At 43.7% G+C, this 24,760-nt stretch overlaps 1 protein-coding gene across 3 annotated transcripts; it reads right to left on the bottom strand.

The window, feature by feature from the left end:
• Positions 1-1,762: 1,762 nt before the first annotated feature.
• POPDC2 (popeye domain containing 2) lies at positions 1,763-20,301 on the bottom strand. 3 transcript variants are annotated; one of them, XM_012501046.2, is made up of 5 exons: positions 19,644-20,301; positions 14,182-14,290; positions 7,961-8,369; positions 3,079-3,161; positions 2,187-2,272 (listed from the first exon to the last, which is right to left on the bottom strand). In XM_012501046.2, the coding sequence occupies exons 1-4, from the start codon at positions 20,132-20,134 to the stop codon at positions 3,088-3,090; spliced, it is 1,083 nt and encodes a 360-aa protein (XP_012356500.2). In that variant the 5' UTR covers positions 20,135-20,301; the 3' UTR covers positions 2,187-2,272; positions 3,079-3,087. The 3 variants fall into 3 exon arrangements, with proteins under 3 accessions (XP_030657580.1, XP_003261907.2, XP_012356500.2); XM_030801720.1 differs by lacking the exon at positions 3,079-3,161 and having other exon boundaries at positions 1,763-2,272; positions 7,820-8,369; XM_003261859.3 differs by lacking the exon at positions 3,079-3,161 and having other exon boundaries at positions 1,763-2,272.
• Positions 20,302-24,760: the final 4,459 nt, after the last annotated feature.

The following is a 24,760-nucleotide window of genomic DNA, read 5'->3' as shown; positions in this document are numbered from 1 at the left end:
TCAATAGGGAGTGCTCAGTCAGTTTGATATCCACATGGAAAATAATGAATCTTGGCCCTTAGTCATATATACAAAAACCAAATCCAGGTTGATTGTAGGTCTAACTTTGAAATGTAAAACAATAAGAAATCTAGAAGGTTACTGGGAGAGTACCTTCAGGGGAGGAAAAGATTTTTTAAACATGACACAGAAAGCACAAATCAGAGACAGAAAGATTGATAAACTATCACACTGAAATTAAAAACTATGTTCATCAAAAGATACTATTTAGAGAAAAACAATATCCACAAAAGTAGGAGAAAATACATATATATAATCTCAGTAAGTAACAGAAGGACTTTTAACCTGATTATTTGAATAACTCCTTTAAGTCAATAAGAAAAAGCATACAGGCTGGGCACAGTGGCTCATGCCTGTAATCCCAGCACTTTGGGAGGCCGAGGCAGGTGGATCACTTGAGGCCAGGTATTCGAGACCAGCCTGGCCAACATAGCGAAATCCTACCTCTACTAAAAATACAAAGATTAGCTGGGTGTGGTGATGCACACCTGTAATCCCAGCTACTCGGGTGGCTGAGGCATGAGAATCACTTGAACTAGGTAGGCAGAGGTTGCAGTGAGCCAAGATCACACCACTGCATTCCATCCAGCCTCAGTGACAGAGCCAGACTCTGTCAAAAAAAAAAAAAAAAAAAAAGAAAGAAAAAAAGAAAGAGCAATGGACAAAAAAAGAAACAAGAATAGATACTTCACAATAGAAGATATCCATATGGCCAAAAAAAAAATGAAGAAGAAGAAAAGAAAGAAGAGCTACTTAACCCATCAGGAAAATAAAAATATTGCTAAACATGCCCAAATAACTAAAATGAAAAAAAAAATGACAATGCCAACTATTGCTGAGGATGAGAAGCATCTGGAACTCTTATACAGTGCTTGTGGAAATGCAAATTGGTACAATCACTTAGAAAAACTGGTAGTATTTACATACCCAATGCCTGAGTAATTCCATTCCTAGGTATATATCCAAGAAAGGTATACATATGCATACCGAAACACAGGTACAAGAGTGTTCATAGCAGCACTATTTGTAATTGCCCCAAGGTGGAAACTATCCAAATGCCCATCAACTGTAGATTGGATAAATAAATTGTGGTATACTCATACAAAGAGCACACAACAACAAAAATGAAAAAACTATTGAGAGGGAGAGATGCCCAAGGATTCCCAGCTGTTTCAGCCCTCATCTGTTTGAATTTTCCCAGACAGGTGAATGAAGAAGCCTTAAAGATGATTCTAGACTGAGCTGCTATCTGACTGAAACAACATGAGAAACCCTGAGGGAGAACCGCCTAGCTGAGCCCAGTCTGGTCCCACACTCATGAGCACCACAAATTATTAGGACTATTTTAAGTCACTATTTTAGGGATTGATATTACACAGCAATAGATAACTGAAATATATGTCGAAGTATTTAAAGAAAAAGGAAAATAGAATATATTAAATTTATAAATCTATTTTAAGATGTTTAAGAAAACCTAATTAACTAAGTTTGTAAAAGTCCTTCTAAAAACTATTGCTTAGTACTAGGTTCATCAATAGAAAAAGAGATTTGTGAGTTGAATGTCACAGCCTAAGGGAAAACAAAGTTTTTAAATTTCCACTTCCATAAATTTCAATCTTAATTGAAAAATAAAAAATAACCACCAGTGAAAAGCTGGATCTTTGACTTCACTGATCCTTTCAGACAATGCAAAGAAACAACATAGGGAAAGGAGTTGAGTGATTTATTGAGTGCTTACTTGGTACTATGCCTTGTGCTAGGTGCTTACCTAAATTGACTCATCGGATCCTCACAACAACCCTGTGAGGTGGGTTTCATAACCCCCACTGTTTACCGATGAGGCTCACAGAGGCTATGTAACTTGCCCAAGATTCTGCAGCTGGTAAAGGACAGAATCTTTGCCTCTGCACTTCCAGTGCCTGCTCCTGAAGGAAGGCTTGTGAGGGTGAATTTCTCAAAGTCACTCAAGGTCTTTACTGTAGCGACAGTGTTGGCACCTTCTGTGTCCTCTCTCACCTTGCCTGTGAGCCTTCCAGTGGGTGGGAAAAGAGGCGTGCCTATCAGTGGCCATTCTGTGAACACAGATGAGAGCTGCGCTGGCCACAGAGAAGATAGTCCCGTGATCCTTAAAGTTCAGGTGTGTGGGTTGGAGCCAAAGGGGCCTGTCCCCTGGATATAACTTGAGAGTAGCTCTGGAGAGGAATTTTAGAAGCTGTGGAAAGAAAAAGAGGGAGATTTTAGCACTATGTCTCCGGACAGTTTGTCTAACTTCAAAGGGTTCTTTTCAGTTTTTTTTCTTTTCCTTTACCAATTCCCAATGTTTTAACTGTACTCACTGCCTGACATGATAGGGGCAGGTATACCTTTGAATCATTTCATACTAGAATATCAGGGCAAGTCAGCTTTGAAGGTATCTAGCCCAATCCTCTCCTATTGTAGAGACCAAGAGATCAACTTTTGTTGCTTCCTATGAACGTTTCTATAGAACTCTACTTCTTACCTAACCCTATCTAATTTAAAGAAAAAACCAAAAGCCTGTATGGAATAATGGTAAGTTTCATAAGACTCCTGACTTTTATTTTTACAGAAAGATGGGTAGGAAAATGAGGCCTGTAAGACAGCAGTGGAAACATGACTCAGGAGCAGCCCCAGGCTGCTGTGATCCAGAGGGCAGGTGGGGAACTGTTGCCTCTAACTTACCTGACCGACAATGGAACCTGTGGCAGGTAGAGGTGGCACGACCCTCTAGAGACCCCTGCTCTGGCTGTGCCACTTTCAAGAGCAAGTTTTCTGTGCCAGGACTCTTCCCAGTAGTTCTGTGAGAAAAGCACTGTTCGCTAGCACTGACAGCTACCAAAAACCTTACAGCTGCTTCTGAGATGAAGAGCATGATGACAGTGTGACTCTAATCTGCCTCCTCCCAAACAGATGAAGGAGAGCAGGCTGAGGTGTGACTTAGTTATTCAAGGGCTAAAGAGCTAGCACATGTTTTCTTTAGGCCTCCACTTTTTGCTGTACCTTTTGTTGTCAGGGGATTCTGCCAGCTGCCACCTTCCCTGAAAAGCCAAACTGGGGGAAATAAGAGGGAAAATCATCTATCTCTGATAAAATAAAGAGAAAGAGAGAGAGAGAGAGAGAGAGACTGCTAAACAATTGTACATACAACAGAATCTTAAAATACGCTACACATTTAACTAGTGCTTCACAGCTTAAACACTGCCTTTGTGTATTTTATCACAATCACTCCTCACAGCAACCCGGTAAGGTAGACAGAGCCATCTTGGTCCTGTCCTGCAGATGAGGAACCTGTTCTTGATGGCAGGTGAGTGGCAAGACTAGAGTCCAGATCTCAGAACCACAGAATCCTAGAGTTAGAAGATACCCTGACAGCAATAATCCAAGGCATCCTTTTCCCAGAGTGTGAATCACCTTATAAAATCTCTGAGATTTCTTATGGCCCCTGTTTGAACTCTTCCAGTGATGAGTAACTCTCACCACCCATGGGCAATCCAGTATCAATACTGATCTAAAATCCTTCTTATAACTTTCAGCCTATTCAATTCAATTTCTGCCCACAAGAACTATACCAAATTAAGTCAAATTCTAATTCACATTCTTTTTAAAATTTGAAGATATTACACTTGCCCTTTTCTTGCAGATAAAACATTTTCAGTTCTTTCAACTACTTATCACGTGATTACCTAGAACCATGCCTAAAATATACAGTAAATAGTAAGTGTTGATTGGATCGTTCCTCTTGCCCTTGGTACTATGTCCTGATCCTCCTGTTGAGGGGCTCCTTCCCTTACCTCGAGGGTCCTCCATTTTGTAATCTGTCCATCATTTGTTTATTTAAATAATAGGGAGAAAAGAAACAGTATAGTTTTCAGAACAATGTGAAACAAAATAAAAATTGTCCAAATGTCAGACAGCTTTCAATTTATTTTGTGATAATGGATTCATTATTTCACTCAACAGACTACCTTGGAGTTGCATTTCTAGAAGATGAGTCCCTCATTCATTGAGCATCTCCTGTAAGTAAGACACAGAATGGATCCCTGTGCAGAGTGGCCACAGAATTAAACAGAAAAATTCTAGTGAAGGGAGGGATAATTTGGGGTCTGGCTGGAAGACCCTGCATGAATACATTATCCTGCAGCATAGTTTTGCCTGTTGAGAGAAGCAGCACCCATTTTTCGTTCAATTTTGGGTACCACCAGACTAAAAAACATATGTCTCTTCAAAAAGGAGCTCCAGAGGAAACTCTATTTTCAGTTGGTCTTAATTTGGATTGGTGTGAGAGACAAGCACTGGTGTCAATGTGATGAGGCTGTGTCATTCCTAATGATGCAGAATTCAGCCAGCTTCATGCCTCTCATATAAGTGCTGTGCCGGGATGAATAGTAATGAGTTTAAAATTTTGATAACTAAAGAGCCAGGAAATAGATGGTGAATGGTGCCCTACTTTATGAAAGAAACAATAGTAAATTGCTCCCAATCATAAGGGAATATGCTTATTCATTAGAGTAATAACCTTATAGCAAGTTTGATGGTAAATAAGTCAAACCAAACATCCAAAACACAATTCCAGAAAAAGTACTTGAGGCTAAATTATCCCATGATCACAGACTACATCGAAAACTGTCAGAAGTTTGGCTAATTTGATCATGTTTTCAAGTTGTTCTGAAAACCTCTATGGCCTGAAAAGTAAACAACATAATTTTCCTTTCTCTCTATTGCTTAAACAAAGAAACATGAAAAACTGTTCTCTCCATATTGCAAATTCCGGTATTTTAGAAAGTGAGCCTCATCAGCAGTTTTCTCATCTTGAGTTTTAGAAAAGGTTGAATTTGGAAAGAGGCATTTCATACGATAGTATGTATTAAGGGTTGAGGGCTTGGGGACTGAGTTGTGATCTCCTCTCTCATAAAATATCCGCACTGTAGGCCGGGCGTGGTGGCTCACGCCTGTAATCCCAGCACTTTGGGAGGCCGAGGTGGGCGGATCACGAGGTCAGGAGATGGAGACCATCCTGGCTAACAAGGTGAAACCCCGTCTCTACTAAAAATACAAAAAATTAGCCAGGCGCGGTGGCGGGCGCCTGTAGTCCCAGCTACTCGGGAGGCTGAGGCAGAGAATGGCGTGAACCCGGGAGGCGGAGCTTGCAGTGAGCCGAGATCGCGCCACTGCGCTGCAGCCAGGGTGACAAAGTGAGACTCCGTCTCAAACAAAAAAAAAAAAAAAAAAAAAAAGAAAGAAAAGGAAAAAAATATCTGCACTGTAATCACATGGTAGATGATAGATTCTTCACAGGCACAGAATGGAGGGAACTGCTAGTTAAGCAAGACCCACCACCACAAGGGCTAGGGAGAGTCCCAAGGTGCCAGAGAAATTGTAGTGAAATATCACAGACAGTTCTTGCTGAAAGACACTCAGATGTCCTGGGGCTTGTGTCTACTGAACTGTGGACTGACTACTCCTCTTTTCTTCCTTTGAAAAACTTATCCTTGCCTTCTCAGATCAATCCAAGGGGGTTCCTGGGGACAGCTGGTCCAACACACTCAAAGGAAGAAAGTAAGGTTTAGTGAGGTATGGTTTGCAAAAAGTCACATATTTGATTAGTAGCAAAACTAGATGTAGAAGCCAGGACTTTGGACTCCCAGTCCTGGTCTCTTTCTCATTTACCATGCTGCCTGCCTCCTGATGTTTGGAAAACATTCCTAAAGCTGGGGATTTTACACCTTCACTTGAATGGTTTTCTTTATAGGCAGAGGGAAAAGTACTGATCTTTGGAAGAGTTAAGATTAAAAACTAATAAGATGGGGGTACAGGGTGTTTAGGAGGAAGAATAGATACAGCAAGGCAAAAAAAGTGGGAAAAAGACAAAAGGAGGTAATAGGAGAGATAAATATATGAACAATAAAATGGAAGAAAACAAGAGACAAGTGAAGAGGGAGAAATGAATTGAGAAGACAAAGAAAATGGACACTTAAGAGCAGCAAACTGGCCAGGCATGGTGGCTCATGCCTGTAATCCTAGCACTTTGGGAGACCAAGGCAGGAGGATCATTTGTGCCCAGGAGTTTGAGAACAACGTGGGCAACATGGGGAGACCTTGTCTCTACAAAAAAGTTTTAAAATTAAACATTATCCAGGCACAGCGACATGTGCCTGTAATCCCTGTTACTTGGCAGGCTGGGGTGGGAGGATCGCTTGAGCTTTTGGAGGTAGAGGCTGCAGTGAGCCAACATCATGCCACTGCACTCCATCCTGAGTGACAGAGTGAGACCCTGTCTCAAGATAGAAAAGGAAAAAAGAAAAGAACAGCAAATTGAGGCAATCAAGGACTGAGAAGAAATTGGAGAAGAAAGAAGAGAAAAATAGAACCAAGAAAAGATAATAAAACCAGGAAGAACAACATGAGAAAACAGAGAGCTGCTGTGAGTCAAAGAGAGAGTGTATAGGTGGATGGGCAAGTTGGACCAAGAGGGATCCACAGGACATAAGGAGCATGCGTGGATGCAGGATGAACGAGTAGGAAGGCGAACAGCTGCACAGAGGGAAAGGAGTGATGAGAGTGGCCAATGCATACTCGGGGGAACTCAACAAAGTGATCTGGGGTGTTAGACTGATCCTTGGAATTAACTCAGAATCAGCTGAACTGTGGTTCTAAGGATGCCGGTAACACAGGAGATTGTAAATTCCATATCTACACAACCAAATCTCTAACCTTGCATCAGTCATCTCTATGGCCTCTTTCATCATTTATATAACCTGTTTTTCAAAATAGACAAACATTCACTCATTCATTTCATGTACTCTGGAGGCCTTCCTCACTGGGCTAGTTTCTCAGGTAATTTATTGGTGCTTTCTAAAGAATGGTGGGAAGCGCCTTCCAAATTGGGAACAATGGGATTTTCCTCAGGAAATTCAGGCCTATATCATGGTTGGGTGGAGCTACAGAGAAAAACGTCACAGCATTGTGAGGGCAGCCGGGGGAACATGAGAGCAATTTCCCAGAACCACTGGGCACAGCCTTTTTTGTAGACTCTCTGATGAGGGAAATTCTGTGAGGGAAATCCTGCACGCACTGTTAGGCCCTCCAGGATTTATGCACATTCTACCTCTCACAGGTGTGGGTGACTGAAGAAAGCCAGGCTGCCATATACCTATCTGATCATTGTAACATTTAATCATAGCAGTATCTAGTCCTCTGTGTGATCAACAAACACATTCTCCACTGGGTGAGAGGAAAGCAAGATGAGGACATTTTCCTCCCCGAGCTATTAGCTCATAATCACAGTCCTCTTTAAAATACGCAATTTTAACAGAGATCCCTGCCCAGTCTAGGCTAAATAACAACTGCTTTCCAGGATGGGCTCTATACCAGGAAAGACAAGCAATCAGAATTAGAACCCTGCCACATTCTTTTTCTTTTAAAATGCATGCCACAAATAAAAGCCCCTTTAGCCCCAGCTGTGGCCTCAGCTATTAGAATAAACTTGCAAAAAAACAACAATCTACCTGCCTGCTCAACATATCAACCAGCCCACTTTCCAAAATGCAATCACAGTTTTTAAAATCCCTTCATGCCTTGCATGCACCCAGAGTGAGTTGCTATCTGCAAAGTTGGGTTAATGCCACTTTCTGTGAGTCCTCTAAGAGGAGATGTTCCACGAATGATTTTTTTTTGCCCTAACAAGCTGAGTTAAGGCCAGCCGTTGACAGGAATGTGCAGTGGCTGCCTTCTGAGTACTTACATAGGATCCTGAGCCGGTGGCTGTGCCCATGTTAGTTCTCCCTTCACCTCATGTACTCCCCATCACTCCTATAATCCATAAACGATTCTGATCCTGACACCTCCTCAAAATCCTCCAGCACCAGACTGGTGGAGTCCTCACCCAGGATGCCGCTGTCTGGCCTGGACAACCTGGCCCGGGTAGGAGGTGCAGGAAAGTTGATGGCAGCTGGACGGGGAGAACAAGGGGGTGTTTGCTGGAGAGAGGTGGGTGTGGCCTGAGGAGGAGACACAGCTGGCTCACAGACTTCCTCATCACCCTTCTCGGACTCCAGTCCAGCATCTGCAGCAGTGGGACCCAGGACATGATAGAGGCTGGGAAGGCGGATGTCAAAGCGCATCCCAAACTTAGCAAAGAGCTTGTCATTGAGAGTGTAGAGCTTCTCCGAGATGTCATAACCCAGCAGAGCCGAGAAGAGGCAGGAGATGTATCGCTCTTTGGTCAGAAGAAGATGGAGACTTTTCCGGGGCCAGGCAATGTAGCTACATGAGGTCTCAGCAGTCAGAGTGACCTGAGAGGGGTCAGAAGCAGACAGTAAAGGTTTAAACTAGAAAATTTGTCCATGCTGAGCACAGAGATCATTCAGTCACTTGGCAAACAGCTGTACTTTTACTGAAGAAGCTGTGTGGGAGTACCCCTCTGTGGCCTTGCCTGGAGGAGGTCCAGTGGATGACTTTCACTTGTGTGCACTAATATGGGGGTGTCCTGTGTCAGGAGCCCTGGGATCAGCCATTCACTCACTCACCCATCACCTCCTGGAGCCTCAGTTTCCACATCCACTTTCTTCAGCTCTAATTATGTAGTTCTGTGGCTAATGCCACTAATGACTGCAGAAGGTTCTGAGTCTTAGAGAAAGAAGGGGCTTTCTTGTGCTCTGAAGAGTGGTTGAAATGCTGACAACTATTCATTTTAAGAATGAGGAAGGATAAGATATTGGGGTAGGGACACAAAAAGAGTTGGAAAGTTCAGTTTGAGAAAAAGCTTCTGATGAGGTATGCCAAGCTACATCATGTGGCCTGGGATTCAGGTCCATGAAATTGCTTGTAACTTGGCCACTTCAAGTAACCAAAAGGATCTGATGACTGAAATCAGAAAAAGGGCATAGAGGAAGACAAACTCTAAAGGGTAGAAAATCAAAGGGCACCCCATTCTCCATTTGTTTATTCATCTAGGAATTTCTGAGCACTCACTATGTGCCCATGATGCAAAGCTAAATTATGCTTGCATGGGAAATAAGCAATAACATGTGCCTAGCATGCAGCAGGTGCTTGATAAATCCTTGTTACAATAATGATGAGTGGTAAAGCTGGGGTCAAAATGGAAACATGCTTAGGACAGTGCAGGAAAAGGGTGCAGAATCACACAATTTTTAATGATCTAATTGACCCTAATACTTTGGGCTAGCAGAGTTCATGATATATTTTGGTGGTTGGAGACAGTGGAAATGATGATGATATGATGTTAGCAGCTAATATTTGTCAAGAGGTGCCAGGCGTTGTGTTAAGCACTTTATATGAATTGTCAAATTGAAAGTAGGGTAGCTTTCCGAACATTCTTTATTAGAGCTTATATATAATCCTTTTCATTCCTGCATTGCCTACCGGATCTTCCATTACCCTCTTCTTCTCTTCCTTCCTTTCTGCTATGCCCCTCCCCCACATCCTTTATTCCTTTCCTCCTGTCAACTTTTCCCCACTAACTGTTAGCACTGCAATCAGGACCTAAACTACATTATCGAGGCCAGAAGTGGTTTCATGTTTCAGCTTTATCTCTGTCAGCTGTATGATGTCAGATAAATTACTTAATCTCTCTTGCCTCATGAGAAAGAATTCTGAAAATAATACAATCTGTCCATTACTAATAGTTCAGCAAGTAGTTGTCACATCTGCCATAGCCTGTGCCTTAGATGTACTTATGAACAATTCCCAAACAAGAAATCAGAGTACCAAATATGAAGCAGGTGTGTTTGAGCAAGAACTAAGCCGAATGTAAATAATGTCTTAAAGCCAAACACAAAGACTGTGAACCTTCTTAGAAATATGCTGTCACTTCTTGCATCTTAAAATAAAACAAAATTTTACAAATAAAAATTCTTTTTCTTGACCTCACTTCCCTGGCTAGCTATCACTCCACTAATTTGCTTCCCTTTTTAGCAAAACTCATGAAGAAAAAAAAAAAAAACTTGTTTATACTTACTGCCTCCAATTCCTCTCTTCTCACTCTCTTAAACCAATAAGACTTTGTCCCTAGCAGTCCACAAAGACTGTTCCTGTTAAGGTCACCAATGACCTCTAAGCTGCTGAGTCTAATGGTCAGTTTTCATGCCATCATCAATTTCCCCTTCTTCTTTGATACATCTTCTTCACCTGGTTCCCAGGATGCCATACACTCCTGGTCCAATCTCATGATTGTTCCTTTTCAAGCTCCTTTGCTGCTTCCTCCTTTCCTCTCCAACTCCTCACCACTTAAGTATCCCAGGGCTCCGCTCTTGAACCATTCCCTCTTCCAACCACACTCACTCACCTGGTGAGCTCATCCTATCCAATGGCTTTAAATATCATCTGCATACAACCAACTCCCAAATTTATGTCTCAGGCCCAGATCTAATTCCTGAATTCCAGACTTAAATATCCAGTTGCCTATGCAGCATCTCCATTCAAATGTCCACAGATGATGCAAACCTAACATCAAACACTGAACTTCCTAGTCCCCCGAAAGCAGCTCTACCTGCAGCTTTCTTTGTCTCAGTTGACAGCAGTACCACCCGTCCAGTTGCTCAGGCCAAAAGCCTTAGAGTCTTCCTTGATCTTCTCCTTCTCTCACATACTATATCCAACCCTTTAGAAAATCCTTTTGGCTGTATCTAGACAATATATGCTATGGCCATACATGATCTTGCTACCTCGTCACCCCTCCACCTTTCTCTACTGCTATTCCCTCCCCTTCCTCTCTCCATTCCAGGTCCACTGTCCTCCTTTCTGTGCATCAAACACACTGGCCCCACCTCAGGGCCTTTGCACTGGCTCTTTCCTCTGTCTCATATGCTTTTCCCAGATATTCACAGACCCCACCTGTCACCTCTCTCAGGTTTTTGCTCAAATGTTACCTGCTAAACAAGGATTTCCATGACCACCCTATTTAAAATTGCAACCATATCTCCCTTACACTACTCTAGGTTTTTTTTTTTAAACTAGCAGTTATTACCCTCTAACATATTATATAATTTACTTATTCATTATGCTTATGGCTTTTTGTCTCCCCCATTAGAATGTAAATTGCATGAGGGGAGGGACCTTCATCTGTTCTGTTCACTGATATATTTCAAGCCCTTTTAACAGTGCCTGGTACATACTAAGTTTTCAATAAATATTACTGAAGTGAATAAATGAATCAAGGGAAGACAGCCAATCTTGTATATTGCAAAACAACCTAATGTCACTTTCTTCCTGCCCCCCCCCCCCCCCGGAGATGAAGTCTTGCTGTCACCCAGGCTGGAGTATAGTGGCATGATCTCAGCTCACTGCAATGTCCACCTCCTGGGTTCAAGCAATTCTCCTGCCTCAGCCTCCCTAGTAGCTGGGATTATAGGCACCCGCCACCACCCTAGCTAATTTTTGTATTTTTTAATAGAGACGGGGTTTCACCATGTTGGCCAGGCTGGTCTCAAACTCCTGACCTCATAATCCAACTGCCTCAGCCTCCCAAAGTGCTGGGATTACAGGTGTAAGCCACCGCGCACAGCCTCTAATGTCGCTTTCTCATGTCCTGTATAAAATCCTTCCCCAAAGGTCCTCCTGAAATCTGCTTCTTGATTGGTTCTCCCATATATATAGACATATCTGTTGTAACGTTTTGACAAGTATTTAGCTTTTTTTAAATACTCACCTCAGATGTTGGTTGAATGAATTAAATGAGATAACCTATGTAAATAGGACTTAGGTCCAGTAACATAGGATGCAAATTAGAAAAACAGTGATGATTTCTGTGAGATCCCTCCTGTGCTGTGTTCTTGGTGACTAATGAGTGTCACAGTGCGGAACACACAATGAATTCTGACTTAAATGAATTGTCGAGAGGGGTGGTGGAATGCTGATTGATTTGTACTGAGTACAATGTGAATGATAATTTAGGCTGTCACTGTGGATTGCTCTCAGTCAACAAAGACTATGTAATTGCAAAAGGCAAGGACAGGACGAACTCTAACTGAGTTCGAGATAACACTTGACATTTGCAAAGAGGAAATGGGACTTTACACAGCCAATAGCAAATGTGTGGCAAATGTGTGGCTCTCATTGCTCCCAAAGGAGGTACACGCTAAAAATATAAATGGGAGGAATATGACCATACCTACATTCCAGGCTGAGAGGCCATGTGGGGTTACAGCCCTTCCTCTTGAGCACAACTTAGGGGAGGACACCCGGCTTAGCCACCACCTGTTCCTCTGTGTCAGTGTCAGAAAGAGCCCTGGTCCAGCTGGCTCAGGTCCTGACTCAGCCCTCCTGGAGGTTCTCATGTGCCTGAGAGAGTTCCTGAAGAAGGTTTCTGGGCTAGTTAGGGAGGGTGTGTGGAGGGAGGTCAGGGTAGGAACATGATGGAAGTGGGTCTGCGGCTGGTGACCCTGGCAGTGGGATCAGGACTGCCTCTCAGGCTCCATCATCACAGAGCCAAGTGTCAGGGTGGGGGTGGAAGCAGGTCCTGCCAGGTAGCACTGCCCGGTCTGTGTCTGTTCTGGGGTTGGCTCATATGTTGGCTTGAGGGACTCCCTGATAAAAGTAGTAGGAGACACATGGAACCCAGTGTTTCCAGGTCCAGCAAACTATCCAGGCAGGGGAGTCCTTAAAAGGGTGAGTGAATGTGTGTGTGCGTGTGTGCATGCGTGTGTGTGTGTGTGTATGTGTGTGTGTGTAAACTCCACTTTTCTGGTGACCCTCCCATTTTAATAAAGAACAGAAATGGTAGATCCAGGCAACTTGGCTTTGTCACTTTCTAGCTGAAGACCTTGGGCAAATTACTTGATGTTTTTGGGCCTTAGTTTCCTCAGTTGTTAAATGGAGTAATAATCATATTCAACCCACAGAGTTGTTATGAGAATCAATGAGGCGATATGATATGTAGTGCCTGCCACATGCTAGCCATTCAATAAGTGAGAGCTACAAGGAAAGTGACCAAAGCCTGAGGGATTGGCAGAGATAAGAGTAGGGGCCAGGCAGCCAGGCACCTGCATTGGAGCATGTATGTGAATGCCCCATGGAGTCCTCTGGGACACCAGCTGCCCAGTGGCAAACCAGTTCAGCAATTCTTTTTTTTTTTTTGAGATGGAGTCTCGCTCTGTTGCCCAGGCTGGAGTGCAGTGGCACAATCTCGGCTCACTGCAAGCTCCGCCTCCTGGGTTCACGCCATTCTCCTGCCTCAGCCTCCCGAGTAGCTGGGACTACAGGCGCCCGCCACCACGCCCGGCTAATTTTTTGTATTTTTAGCAGAGATGGGGTTTCATCATGTTAGCCAGGATGGTCTTGATCTCCCGACCTCATGATCCACCCGCCTCAGCCTCCCAAAGTGCTGGGATTACAGGCGTGAGCCACTGCACCCGGCAAGCAATTCTTTACTGAATAGCTGCTGTGCTCCAGGTACTTTCCTTTAGAGTCTGGGAACAGAGAGAGAAAAGCCTAGATTTTTACTTCAAAGAGTTCACTGTGCAGAAGACAGAAAGGAGACCAGATTATTAGAACAGAGAGCAAGATGTGCACCAGTTAGCATAAGTAAAAGGACTAGAAGGGGCACACGGGAGTGCTAGGCTGTGGGGTGGAAGCTGGTGAGGCTGTGGGGTGGAAGCAGGCTTCACAGAGGAAGTGAGGTGCCATGGTCTCATCTAGAAGGGGAAATGCATTTAGAGGGGAGACTAGGGGCCAAGGCATAGAGCTGCAAAACAATGTGATGTGTTTAGGGAAGCACTAGTGGTTCGGCATGGCTAGTATGAGCAAAAAACATGAAGGAGGGAGAGCTGGAAATGTGACTAGAGAGCACTAAAAGGTTTAAGTTACCATATAAGGAGTGTGGGTTTTTATGTTGTGGCAGTAGGGTTTTCCAGAAGAGTTTAAGCACACAAGTAACATGGTCTACCCAGGGGCCAGCATCTTCCTACCCGATCTCACCTATGGCTAGGAGCCCAGGAACTCTTTCACAGAGAAAGAGTGCCCCCGCCTGTAGCTTCACACTGGCAGTGGTGCGAAGGACAGATGTGAGAAGGGAAACATGAAGGCACGGATATTGCTGGGCTACAGTGGGACAGGGTGAGGCGGTGCTGCCACCAGGCTCCCTGTTACCTGGAACACCCCCTCCTCAGAAGGCTGTAGTGATTCCCACTCAGGAGAGTCCATGAACTGGTATGGAAAGATGTAGTGCAGAAACTGCCCATCCTGGCTCACACGAACCCTGGAAGGGAAGAGAAGAGATCATGTGGGAAAAGGAAAATGGCTCTCCAAGCTACCCATGCTGAAGTTAGGTGTCGCTGATTAACATGAATCTTCCTGTAGAAATACTTTGCCTAAAGCATGGTAAAACCCAAAGCTAGAATAGCCAGCCTAGTTACTTCATGCAAGTAGTTCAGAAAAGGAACCCACTGAGACTTCCTGAACCCTCATGTTCCTCCTCCTTCTCCTTACTGGTAGTTCTCAATTTCAGGCTGCAGAGTAGAAGCCCCAGGGAAGCTTTTAAAAAGAGCACCTAGGCTTGGGCCTCATCCCAGAGCACTTAAACAAGACTCTCTCTAGGTAGGATCTGGATATTATTAGTATTTACATCTCCCCAGTGATTCTAATAGGTAGCCAGGATAGAAACTACTGCTCAAGAACTCTGCTGCTGGCCCGGTGCGGGGGCTCACACCTGTAATCCCAGCACTTTGGGAGGCCGAGGCAGGTGGGATCACCTGAGGTCAGGAGTTCGAGACCAGCCTGGCCAAGATGGTGAAACCCCCATCTCTACTAAAAATACAAAAATTAACCAGGCATGGTGGCGGGTGCCTGTAATCCCAGCTACTCAGGAGGCTGAGGCAGGAGAATCACTTGAACTCGGGGGTGGAGGTTGCAGTGAGCTGAGATCACACCACTGCACTCCAGCCTGGGCAAAAGAGCAAGATTCTGTCTCAAAAAAAAGAGAACCCTGCTGCCTATTTAAGTTTATATTTACATTAATTAAAATTAAATAAAATTAAAAATTCAGTTCCTTACATAATTACATTATAGGTGCTCAATAGCCACATATGGCCTGTGACTACCATGCTGTACAACATAGATCGAGAACATTTCTGTCATCACAGAAAGTTCTGTTGGATGCCGCTGCTCCACAGATTCTCCTTTCTCCCTTCCCATTAGCTACATGAAGATTCATGCTTACATTTAACCACTTTGTAGACTTCGAAGGAAGTGGCAAGTCCACTATATGCCAGTCTCTGCTAGACACTTTACCAGTGTTCTCTTATATAATGTTCACAACACCTCAAGGTAGATTATTCTTTTCTGTATTTTATAGCTAAGGAAACTGGTGCTCAGAAGGGTTGAGTGGCAAGCTTAAGGTTACATAGCGATCAAGTGGCAGAACTAAAATTCTATGTTCTTAGCACAACACCGTGTTGCCACCCTATTACTAGAGCTTTGGGTAGATGGTAGTGGACTCTCTTAGCATGACCCCTTCCCGGACCTCTCTAACAATAGGTGACAATAACAGCTTGTTTCTTTAGACAATGAGATCCCACGCACCCTATCCAGTTGATGGTCCTAGAGTGAACACCTGACTCAAGCTGAGCCAATCAAACTCCTTCCCTGGGAATCTGGAAATGGAATTGAGTGTAAATCATGCCTTGGATGGGGACAATTATCAGGCATTAACAAAACTAACACACTCCTCCCTGAAGGAACTAAAAACAATTTTTTTTATCACGTAACTCAGACTTTGAAAAGCATGGGTCCCAATTGGCTATAGAGAAAATAAACTTGAAATCACATAGAATGTCCTAGCAGGACATGTTCTTGTTTCTAGTACTACCTGAGGCTCAGGTGCATGTCTTTCCTTGAGTTTCATAAGAAATCCTTGTATCTTTTTAAATAAAGACCTTTTTTCCTCCTTCTGTTGGCTAGAGTGGGTTACTGTGGCTGCAGCCAGAAATCCTAATTATTTGCTTTAATTTTATGAATATTCTTATCCCACACTACCAACAGGTTAAACAACTGCTCTTGACTTGCCCATGACCACAGGCTTGGTTTCACAACTGAAGGGTTCAGCGATTCTCCTTTAAAACTTGAGCCCAGTCATAGGACTAGAAGCCTTACTATTGCTGCTTGCTGCCTTTGTACCCTTGTGGCTGTACCTAGCCTAGTGCCTTGCCCTTGCAGGGCAGAAAGACTGCATTCCGTGAGAACTTGTTAGAACTGATGGCATGTCATTGATGATGCCTGAGGACAGGGAGTGTATTTCAGATGTGAGGCCACATCTGGAAAAAGATTAGAATCCAGAATGGGCTTTATCCTTCCCCCCCACCCAACCCCCGCCCAGAAAACTCAGAGTTCCAACTTTAACCTCTCTTCTAAAGTGAGTTATATCAGGCAATGGGGTGCCTCTATTAGGCAAAGGGGGAAGATGAAAAAGATCTCTAAGGTACACCTTGTTCATTTGGGGGAGATATCCTTCCATTATTTCTGGAGGTTTATTGGCTAAACAAATATTCCTGGACCGTCTCCTGTGTTCCTGGAGATCTGGGAATGCAGAGATGGGCACAATCTGGTCTTTGTCTTTGAGGATTTCACAATTTGGTGGAAGTCACAGGCACATAAATAACTGGCTGCAAGTCAGTGTGATAGGTGCTATTGTGGGACAGTAACAGAGGAAGGAGAGAGATTGGTTCTCTTTGGGCAGCAGACTTCTCGAAGGAGATGACATTTGAGCTGAATTTTGAGGGACGCAAAGGGTATTGAGAAGCAGATAAAGATGGGAATGAACAAAGATCTGGAAAATCCAGTGTGGCAGTCTGTTCTCCAGTATCTGCTTTCTTCTCTTCCTTAATGGTGCTAGATTTTAACTGGGCACATGACTGCAGAGCAAAAATCAACATTTCTCTACTTCCCTGGCTGCTAGGCATAGGCAAGTGATTAAGTCCTGGCCAATGGGATATCAGCACTCCTGAGTCTTGCTCTTAATGAATGCCTAGGTATATATGCGTGTATACAAATTACCAAAGACCATCACCAATTAAAAAACAATTGCACCTATTATCTGACAACCTAAACCTGGAAGACAGGAGCTTTATTCAAGACTCTGAATAAATATGTATGGAAGGGGGAAAAGAAGGAAAGAAGGAAGCAAGAAACGAAGGATGAATAAATGAACAAAGGAAACCAAGGAACAAACTCACTTGTGTCACCATAAAAGGGGATCAAAACCTCACTGAAAAGCTTCCATAGGAAAGGAAGACAGCAGAAGAGAATGGCGCTGCTGCAGCACATGTCAGATCCTTAGGCGAGGATTTCGGCCACCCAGGCAAGCCACTAAAGAGTGACAACCGTAGAGTGTAGATAATGTCTAATGTAGATAATGTCTAATGGCTCACTGAAGCCATTTAAGTCAGAATGCTATGCCCTTTATCATCTGTTTCTTCTTCCTTCTTGATCTACTGGATGATGGATGATCTTTTCCTATATGAATAGCTTAGATAGTTGCCTGCTCAGGGGGTTGTATATGTGGAAGTTTGTGTTTTGAATTTTATATGAGAGAAACTGTCTAAGTTAAGCACTGCTTAACAGGGTGGCAGACTTTGAGAAAGTCACTTTGCCTCTCTGAGTTTTGAAAGAGGTTGGTTTCCTTTATTAAAATAAAACAAAAAGACTTCTGAGGTTTGAGTGAAGGACTCTAGAGAACCGTGTGCATGTGAGATGTGGAAGTCTGCACAAGAATCCCCACTTCCTGGCACAAAGTTCTTGTCTGCTGCTTTGAGATGTTTGGTCCCTTACTGTAACCAGCCCAAGGTTCAGCGATTCTCCTTTAAAACTAGAGCCTAGTCACAGACTAGAAGCCTCTTCCTCTATGTCCAGCTCAGCAAAGCTGAGACAGGGTGACACTGAAAGATAACAAAACTCTTACTCCAAACCTTGAAAGGCAGGAAAAAAAAAATCAAAATTGTCTAATTTCTGACTCAGCCTTTTGATGCTAAGTATACCAGGAAAAGCTACACCAAGGGCAAGCCCCCCTCTCCCCTTCACTGGGAAGTGATCTTATACAAGTTTACAGTAAATCTATCCTACCTGAACTATACAGTAACCATACATGCTTCCAGCAAATGAGCACCCTACACTGAAGGGAGCACTTCTGCTGGTCTCAGTTTCCTCCTTTGAACAGACGAGCTATAATATAACATCATGGGTCTCCAGAATGAGCAAGTTCCCTAAATTGTCTTTAAGCATGGAACTATAGGTGCAAACAGTTTCACAATAGTTATATGTATTTGTATTTACACCTATATTTGTTTACAAATAATCGCATTGGTTTACACTTTCAGTTCACCAATAAATGAAATGAAATGTACCCTCACAAAATGTCTCCCCTCATAGCTCACTCAACCCAGGACCTCTGAGTTCGAACAAAATCAAAACATATATACATGATACTTCAGGTTCTATAAACGAATACACAAACATGTATTATTACTATTAGTGGTAGTTGTAGTACCATTAGCATCATTGTCAAACTTTTTTCTCCATTGTGTGGTTGGCAGTATTATCTGGATTTTTTTTTTTTTCTTGGAAGTGGAGCCTCTAATTACCATCTTACCTTTTCTACCACATTCTCCTGGTCTCAAGAAAGCGGGTGGAGTGGGGGTTGTGGGGCTCAAGAGCCACTAGGGCAGTATCAAAAAATCCACAATTGCCTACTAAGTGTGGAGCACAGAGCCCCGTGATGTTTTCTCAGAAGAAATCAATGCCCAACATCCACATCCAGGTTGACTGGGCATACACTGATCCTGACTAAGACCATTTCTGCCCATATCTGACTGTCAGCCTTCTCCAAAAGAGGCGGTGCTTCCACAAAAGCCTTGATGAGATAGGTCTATCACTTCTCTTCTCCCATTGTTGGGCCCTCAGATTTACAGTACTGTACTTGACTTCTTAGTCTGTAAGAACCTCAGTAGAACAACTGGAAATGGAAAGGTGGGCGAGGGGTATTCACTCTCCCTACCTGGCTGCATACAGGTACCCCAAACACAAGTGGGGCTGTTTTCTTGATGCCTTGGCAGGGAACAGGGGTTATGAGAACCACCCCCCTACCCAGACCTCCCATTTCTGGCATTGTTCCCTGAATATAGTTGGTGCTTAGCAAATGTTGAATTTGAATAAGGAACAGATTAACCTTATTGAAATGTTAGTTTTTCAAAGGTTACAGAGATATTGCTGCAGCTTAGGCATGACACACTGATATGTGTGTGGTGATGGTAGAGGGGTTATTTAAGGCCCAGGCTCAAGACACACGCACTGCACATCTTCCAGGAGCAAGTGCACACACAATCATTCATTCTTGCCAACCAAGATGCCTCATGAACTGGTTTCTTCTTGGAAAATGCCAAGAAAGAGGAAGCAACCCCACTCTTAGAAAAATCTATTTTGGTTTGTTTGACTTGTCACACCCTCCCCTCAATGGAAGGGGACATGAAATGGAAAGAGACATGAAACGGAAAGGGACACACTAGGAAATGAGAAGTGTGGGCTGGGGAAAGAAATTCTGGGCAATGGACAGAGTAGCTTACCGGCCAGAGAGCAGCAGGGACAGGCGGTTGATGGGTGTCTCACCCTCCACAGCATAGGTCTGTTCAGTGGCCAGAGTTAAGACCTGCTCCTCGCAGCAGTGAACAATCTCCTTGTATGTCTGTAGGGGCACCTGCAGGGGCAGGCACAGCGTCTTGTAGAGAAGGTTAAACTCCTCGGGGAGGTTGTCCTCACGCAGGCGGTATACCAGGTGTGCCAGCTGGAGCAGGCAGACCACAGCCAGCAGGAAGCTCCAAAGAACAATGTCCAGGCCACAGGCACTGAACCAGCCCCACAGCACGCAGCACAGGTAACCTGCACTCAGGAAGCCAAAAAGATAGAAGCATCCATACACCCCACTGCCCCCCATGAAGCCCAGGAGTAAGAGGCAGTTGGCTAGGTGGTACACAGCCCCTTCCACATCCTGCTTCCAGCTAATGCACGCTGAACCCTGCAAGAGAAGCTGGCCCACTCTGCTGCTGTTGGTGCTCATCTTTGGGGCCTCTCAAAGCCTCACTGGGCTCTAATACTGTCCTCACATAGGAAATTCAGAAAATGAATGAATCCGGCTGCTCAGGGGTCTTCTCACCTCCGGCTTCTCACCACCGACTCCACCTTTCCTAGAAGGAATGCTTCCGATGGCTTTGGGAAGGAATGATGGAACATAGTACACTTCATGGAGAATTTAAAAACCTCTCTCTCCCCCTCTCCCCACCCCCCCACACCCCCCGACACACCCCCACCACCCCTGCTGTCTCAGCAAGGCTCTGGCTCTCCCTGCAGAGCTCTGGCAAGCTTCCTTGGTTCCATGTTTCTTGGGACAGTCTTCAAATTTGGTTCTTAGCAGAAAAACCTAAATAGTCCCAAGGGAAAGTAGCACTACAGGACTGAAAAGTCCAGCAGTGTGGGATGACGCGGCCACATCCTGCTCTCTGTTTTTCCCAAGCAGAATGAGGAGAGCCAGCATGGGAGGCACACTTGTGTTCCATTTGGAATGTGTTCTCTCTTGGCACCGGAAGAAAGGGTGACCCCAGATGGATACCATGTTTGGAATTGGAATCCAAGAGGTACTGGCAGTGAGAAAAAACAGGCCAGGCACAGGCAGCCTGGCAGAGCACTTAACATACCTCCCAGAGGACAAGATAAGACCTCAGGGTGAGAGAGACAGACAAGGAGAGAGAAAGGAAAAGTGAGCACAGAATTGACCTGAACACCTCAGGCAGGAAACTGTCCCGAGCTCCCTGTGGGGAGAGCCAGACAGTGCTCCTGAGTGAGGACACATCAGAGTAGGAAAGTATGGGACTATTATCAGAAAAAATCCTAACAGTGAAAGCTGGAAAACCCCCTGAAGGCCTTTATTAAGTCACATTGCAAATATCATTATGTATTTATTTGACATCCATTTAACAAAAGTAGCTATGTAAAGCAACTTTTTGAATTCTAAGCTGGCTTTCCCCTGCATATATCTGGATCTGGTAATAGTAAACAAATAATAATACATTGCCCAGATCATCATCCCACCCACTCCAGTGTTTCCAAATTATAATTCCCACCTATTAAACACCCATGAAATGCCAAACCTAGATTAGGCATTTTATACACTTATAAGTTAGTTGTGACAACAACCCTTCAAAATAAATATTATTCTCCTTCTAGATCTGGAAGAAACTGAGGCTCAGAGAGGTAACAAACTCCCACAGATAGTAAGTGGCAGAGCCAGGATTTGAACCCAAGTCTGTCAAACTTAATACTCTGTCCCAAGGGGTTTGCCAGTAAGTGGAAGTACAGTACTAGATCCATGACTCCCAACTCCACACTTCTATGAAGTCTCACAATTTTCAAGGAACTTCTGGTTGAACCTAGGAATCTACTTTGGGCTGCCAAGAGATAAAGCTGGAGTATGCAAACATTAGGCTAAGAAATGTTAGCTGGGCACAGTGGCTTACGCCTGTAATCGCAGCACTTTGGGAGGCCAAGGCAGGTGGATCACCTGAGGTCAGAAGATCGAGACCAGCCTGGCCAACATGGTGGAAACCCTGTCTCTACTAAAAGTATAAAAATCAGCTGGGCGTGGTGGTGGGCGCCTGTAGTCTCAGCTACTGGGGAGGCTGAGGCACAAGAATCTCTTGAACCTGGGAGGCAGAGGCTGTGGTGAGCCAAAATTGTGCCACTGCATTCTAGCCTGGGTGACAGAGCAAGATTCTGTCAAAAAAAAAAAAAAAGGGAGGAGGGAAGGAAGGAAGGAAGGGAAAGAAAGAAAAAGAAAGAAAGAAAGAAAGAAAGAAAGAAAGAAAGAAAGAAAGAAAGAAAGAAAGAAAGAAAGAAAGAAGAAATAAGGAAAGAAAAGAAAGAAAGAAATGTGACTCTATGGATTCCAAATGACTCCTTGATTCTTCCTCCCTGCTGCTGGGTTAGCACTTACTCCCATTACTCCTATTGCCCCTGAAGTACAGGCGGGATGCTCAGTAACCTCGCAGAACTAATCAAGGACTCAATCCATAAGGACTTGTACCATGCTGCTATAACTTGATGAAAATTTATGAGAAATTAGAAATTGTCAAATATGGTGAGAAGGAGATGTTTTCACTCAAAAAATATTTATTGAGTGCCTTTTATGAGCTAAGCCCTTGGGGATCAAAGATCCTCAAGAGAAACTTTCACCCTGTTAGGGTAAAGAGACCTCAAAAAACAAAGGCAGTTCAGTGTGTGAAGCACAATAACCAAGTTAAGCTTGAAGGATGGCGCCAGCCTAGACGGAAGGGTGGCATCAGGGAGGGAAGATGCAAAGAAGGGCTGGCCTCTAATTTGAGGTTTAGAGGTTGAATTCACCAGGCAGGTAGAGGGAGAACAGCATTTCTAGTGGTGAGAACAGCAGAAGCATGGGCACAGAGGCATGAAAATGCATGGCATGTTGAAGGAAGCCAGTTTTTTCTTAACGTAATTAAAATCATCTGACCAACAAATAGACACCTTATTTCCTCCGTTCTAAGAGGAAAAAAATCAGGAAAGGAAAGAGCTAGAGTGTCTGGAGAAGAAATGTCATTGAGGTCACTCCACGGACATGATTTGGACCCCTGACATCATTTTAACAGTGGGGTTTGGGGATTTCCATATACTGTTTCTATGTCACTTGCCTGCCTCCCAAACAACCCCCCTACTTTAACAAGCAGCAGCTGCTCATCCTTCTATCACAGACATGCAGCCCCTGAGCTTCCGGAGTAGCTGTCCCTGCCAGCTGTAAGCAGGGAAGTCAGAAGCACAGAAATGAAGAAGCATCCAAAGCGCTGCCCAAGATAGCATCTCAAAGCAGCTCATCTTTCTTAGCAGACCTGCCAAATAGGTTGGCCCTGACCCATTAAAGAGACAGGCAGACCCATTAACTCTATGGTTCACTTGTCCTGCTGTCCAGACTGCACTCAGCCTGCTTTCCTGTCAATCCACATATGTGCTATCTCAGCAGAGGTGACTGACGTTTATCAAGCAGCTATTGTTTTATGTTATCTTACTATACCTATTTTTTGTTTTAATAGAAGAAGCAGGCTCAGAGAGGCTAAGGAACTTGCCCAAGGTCACAAAGCTAGTCAGTATGTGAATAAGGATTAAAGCCTAGGTCAGTGTGTCTCTGAATTGTATATTCTCTACAGTATATTAATAACATCCTACCAGGTACTTTTGGGAGTTTACATGTCTGCATATACAAGCTCATCTATTGCTGCTGGAAATTTGAGTACATTGCTAGGGTGGCATACATGTCAGAGAATCATGGGTGCGTGTAATAGTGACATTACACTGCAGTAATAGTGGCCTGCAGTAATAGTGACATTGATGCCCACAGGATAGGACCTGTGATCAGAACACAACAACGAAAAGTTGTGTCTTGTTTAAGTCCAGATTTGATAGAAAAGGAAAGAAAAAATGTATTGTCTGTCAAAATGGTATGTTCTTATAAGGAAATATGCAAACATAAAGGCAGAATACAATAAAAAAACAACTGGGAAAGAAAAAGGAAAGAAACAGAAGTTTTCTCATTTGTTGAGCTGATTCAATTCAATAGGCATTTATTCAGGACAAACTATGTGTTCCAAGAACAGGGGATATAAAGATGAATCAGACAATTATCACTGCAAGAAACTTTCAGTCTATCCCAGATACTGACTCAGAAACTGTAATCCAATAAAATAAGTGTACTTAGGATTCAAAGAAAAAACACTTACGAGGGAGCAAATAATTCAATCCGTAGGGACTTTTACTATACTGCTATAACCTAACTAAAATTCATGAGGTTGGGGGCGTGATGGCTCATGTCTGTAATCCTAGTATTTTGGGAGGCTGAGATGGGAGGATCACTTGTGCCCAGGAGTTCGAGACCAGCCTAGGCAACATAGTGAGACCACTGTCTCTTAAAAAAATACTTTTTTCATGAGAAAACATCACAGGGAAGGTGACTTTTAATCTGGTCTAAAAAGATGAGTAGGTTTTCCCCAGCTAGAGGAGGGCATTCCAGGAAGAAAGAACAGATTGTAAAGTCAGTCCCAGAAGTAAAACAAAATACGTGGCATATTCTGGTAACAGAGAACAGCTTGTTGTAGGTGAATCAAAAGGAGCAGCAGACAAGAGGCAGGTGAGGCAGGCTGGGGACAGCTTATGAAGTCACCAGAGTCAACAAGTGTGGTCATGAACTCAGCCTGGTCCTCAAACCGTTATCGGTCCATGCTGGTTCACGCTGGGGTAAGGACAGAAATTGTGAGTTTAGACACTTTTTATAGCAATTTCACAGAGAAACTATGGCCTTTGAACTAACAAAAATTCTGGGCTTGTATAGCATATTTTAAAATCTGTATGGGTTTATTTCATTTTCCTAGGGTTGGATCTGTGATGAATTGGGGGGAAAAAAGCTGGTTCTTCACCACATACAGTTTGAGAAACACTGAGCTTGAGGTTAACGCTTTCCTAGTATAGATACTAAAATAGAACAGAGGCATAATTTTATGCTCTGGACACATAGTGTCAAGTTGAACTTAAGCAGACACTATTGGTTGTCTTCCATAGCCATTTCCCCTTTTTCTTCAGTTTATGCAAATCTAATTTTGCTTGGGCAATATGTTAAGGAAGGTGGGCT

The sequence above is a fragment of the Nomascus leucogenys genome, chromosome 21 (genome assembly GCF_006542625.1).
Source record: "Nomascus leucogenys isolate Asia chromosome 21, Asia_NLE_v1, whole genome shotgun sequence".
Classification (NCBI taxonomy): Eukaryota; Metazoa; Chordata; class Mammalia; order Primates; family Hylobatidae; genus Nomascus; species Nomascus leucogenys.
Note: the sequence above shows the minus strand (reverse complement) of the source record. Positions and strands in the feature narration are given on the sequence as shown.